Consider the following 2173-nt stretch of genomic DNA (forward strand, 5'->3'; position numbering starts at 1 on the left):
CCACTCTATTTGCTAGCTTTCTCTGCACTTCTTGCTACCAATTACCTGGATCAGGTGAGTTCAGTCGATCACAGTAGAGAGACATGAGTCAGCAGAAAGCAGAGCAGAGAGTAGTGTGAAACGGGCATGGTGGTAGATCAAGGAGCAGGGTTAGGCAAGACTGTACGGGGTAGAGAGGGTGAAAGGAGTGAAAACTTATCGTCCACACATAAAAGTCAACAGACTTTGGTTTGAACTGTTCAATAGCCATACAAACTCCTCCTCTGTTGTTTAAAAGGGTGACTTTGTACATAGAAAAGCCAAGCCCTCAGTTAAAGTTGGCGTAATTCAAAACAAAAGTAAAGGACCTGAAAAATAAATACACACTGAGGGATGATGGTGTTTCCAATGAATTGTTATCAACCCAGTCTGAGATTTCATGTCACTAATGCTGCAATCTATCAAGTTCAGGAAGTTGTGGAGCAACAGGACGACACTATAGTTTATAAACTACTCCTAACACATCATTTGTAAAACACGAAAAGACAAAAAAGATGGTTTATTTCAGCTAACTAACAGTTCAGGCAAAATGTATCACTATAAACTGACTAGTAACTGATACTTTCAAGCACATTTCTCTCTTCAGACTTCCAGCCGTTGGTCCTTTGCTTTATTCTGACATGTTCTGTTTTGTGCCGTCCATCTGAGCTTCAGTTCTCCTCATGGATCAGATCCAGGTGGAACACCATGTGGACTTCTGCTTCCAGTTCTCAGGATGGGACAGAGGGACCACATGCTGCTGAATGTTTGTGTTTCGACTGAACGACCTCGTCATACAGTCTGAGCAGCACATGAACACGGAAATGTCACTTGGTTTACAGTCTGGGGCAATACTTGAATTACAATACATGGATATCAAAAACACTTTTAGAGTAGGAAAAAAAAATTTACAAAATCAATACAGGTGTGTAGTAACCATGGGGCTGGGTTTATAGAAGCTTTTTGCATCTTTAATCACAAGATTCAATATTGATCCCTGAAATCCTGGATCGATCTTCCTTTTAAGCAATTTTTTATTTCATCTTTATTTCTGTTAATCTTTTTTTATGTTTAGACATTGTCCTGCCCTGATCAGCCTAAAACAGGTTTTTGAACAGGTTTTAATAAGAAAACTGTACTTTGATATTCACACTTTAAATCTACTCCAATCATAACTGAATGACATAATGAATTTATGGATCTAAATTGAAGGCTTTCAGGAATTTGGCAGTGGACCCAGCCTCAGCAGTAACCAAAAGAGTGCCGTTTCACATAATGGCACGCTTCACAAAGATTTGTATTTATAAAAACATGTACAAAAATCAGAATAGGAAAACATGATAAATAGCAGGCAAACGTGATCAGATAAAGTGTACGCATCATTCAGGTGAAGACTTTGTTTATACAGTTTAGATCAGGGAGGATGACGGTTTCCACCTAAACAGAAAAATAAAAACTATGAGCATATTAAAAAAGTCAAGATAAAGAGTTAAACAAAAAGTGATGCAACGGATAAAGTTTTTACGCCCAGCTCAGTGTTTTTGAGAGAAAATGTCATCATAATATACAGGATGTTACAGAATATTACTTTTTGATGTGAAACCTCTTTTGAGGTTAGAGGAAAAATCAATAAAAAATAATATTTTAAGAAATAGACATTGACTTAAAAAAAGAAATGACAGTTATCTCACCTCAAGATTATTTTATCTTCCAGAGCCAATGTTTCTGTCTTCAAAGATGGTGATTTCAACCTGAAAGCTAAAGTTAAGGACAATACACCACCATAACACGAATCATTAGTTACATTACAAATAATTACATCTAAACACTTTATTAAAAACTGTATTATGAATGACATTTTTTGTATTAGATGCATAATTCTTCTTGGAACAAAATAACAAACATTTGACATCATTCTGCATAGTTAAACCATGTCTGACACTCTAGAGTTGGGCAGAATAAATCCAGAACAGGTGTCGTTAATACGGGTAACGAGTGGAGAAGACGAGAGCTTCTTAAAGAAGTAACAGCTCTGTGAGGGACAGAATTCTTGCTTGTTTATGGAGCCTAAGGTGTAATCAGATTGGAAAAAATCATTTGGTCTGAATAGAGTCCTGGGGCCCGTTTCAAGAAGCAGGTTTTGTTGGAACTCTGA

At 36.9% G+C, this 2173-nt stretch overlaps 1 protein-coding gene across 1 annotated transcript in view; it reads right to left on the bottom strand.

Moving 5' to 3' along the window:
- Positions 1-521: 521 nt before the first annotated feature.
- Positions 522-2173, bottom strand: part of LOC112145658 (golgin subfamily A member 7) — a 3524-nt gene continuing 1872 nt past the window's right edge. Inside the window, exons 5-6 of the mRNA XM_024271018.2 lie at positions 1710-1769; positions 522-1455 (exon numbers count right to left, since the gene is read on the bottom strand). Of these exons, the coding sequence (XP_024126786.1) occupies positions 1722-1769 (48 nt within the window). The 3' untranslated portion in view covers positions 522-1455; positions 1710-1721. The remainder of the gene's footprint in view (positions 1456-1709; positions 1770-2173) is intronic.

The sequence above is a fragment of the Oryzias melastigma genome, linkage group LG5, assembly GCF_002922805.2.
Source record: "Oryzias melastigma strain HK-1 linkage group LG5, ASM292280v2, whole genome shotgun sequence".
Lineage (NCBI taxonomy): Eukaryota > Metazoa > Chordata > Actinopteri > Beloniformes > Adrianichthyidae > Oryzias > Oryzias melastigma.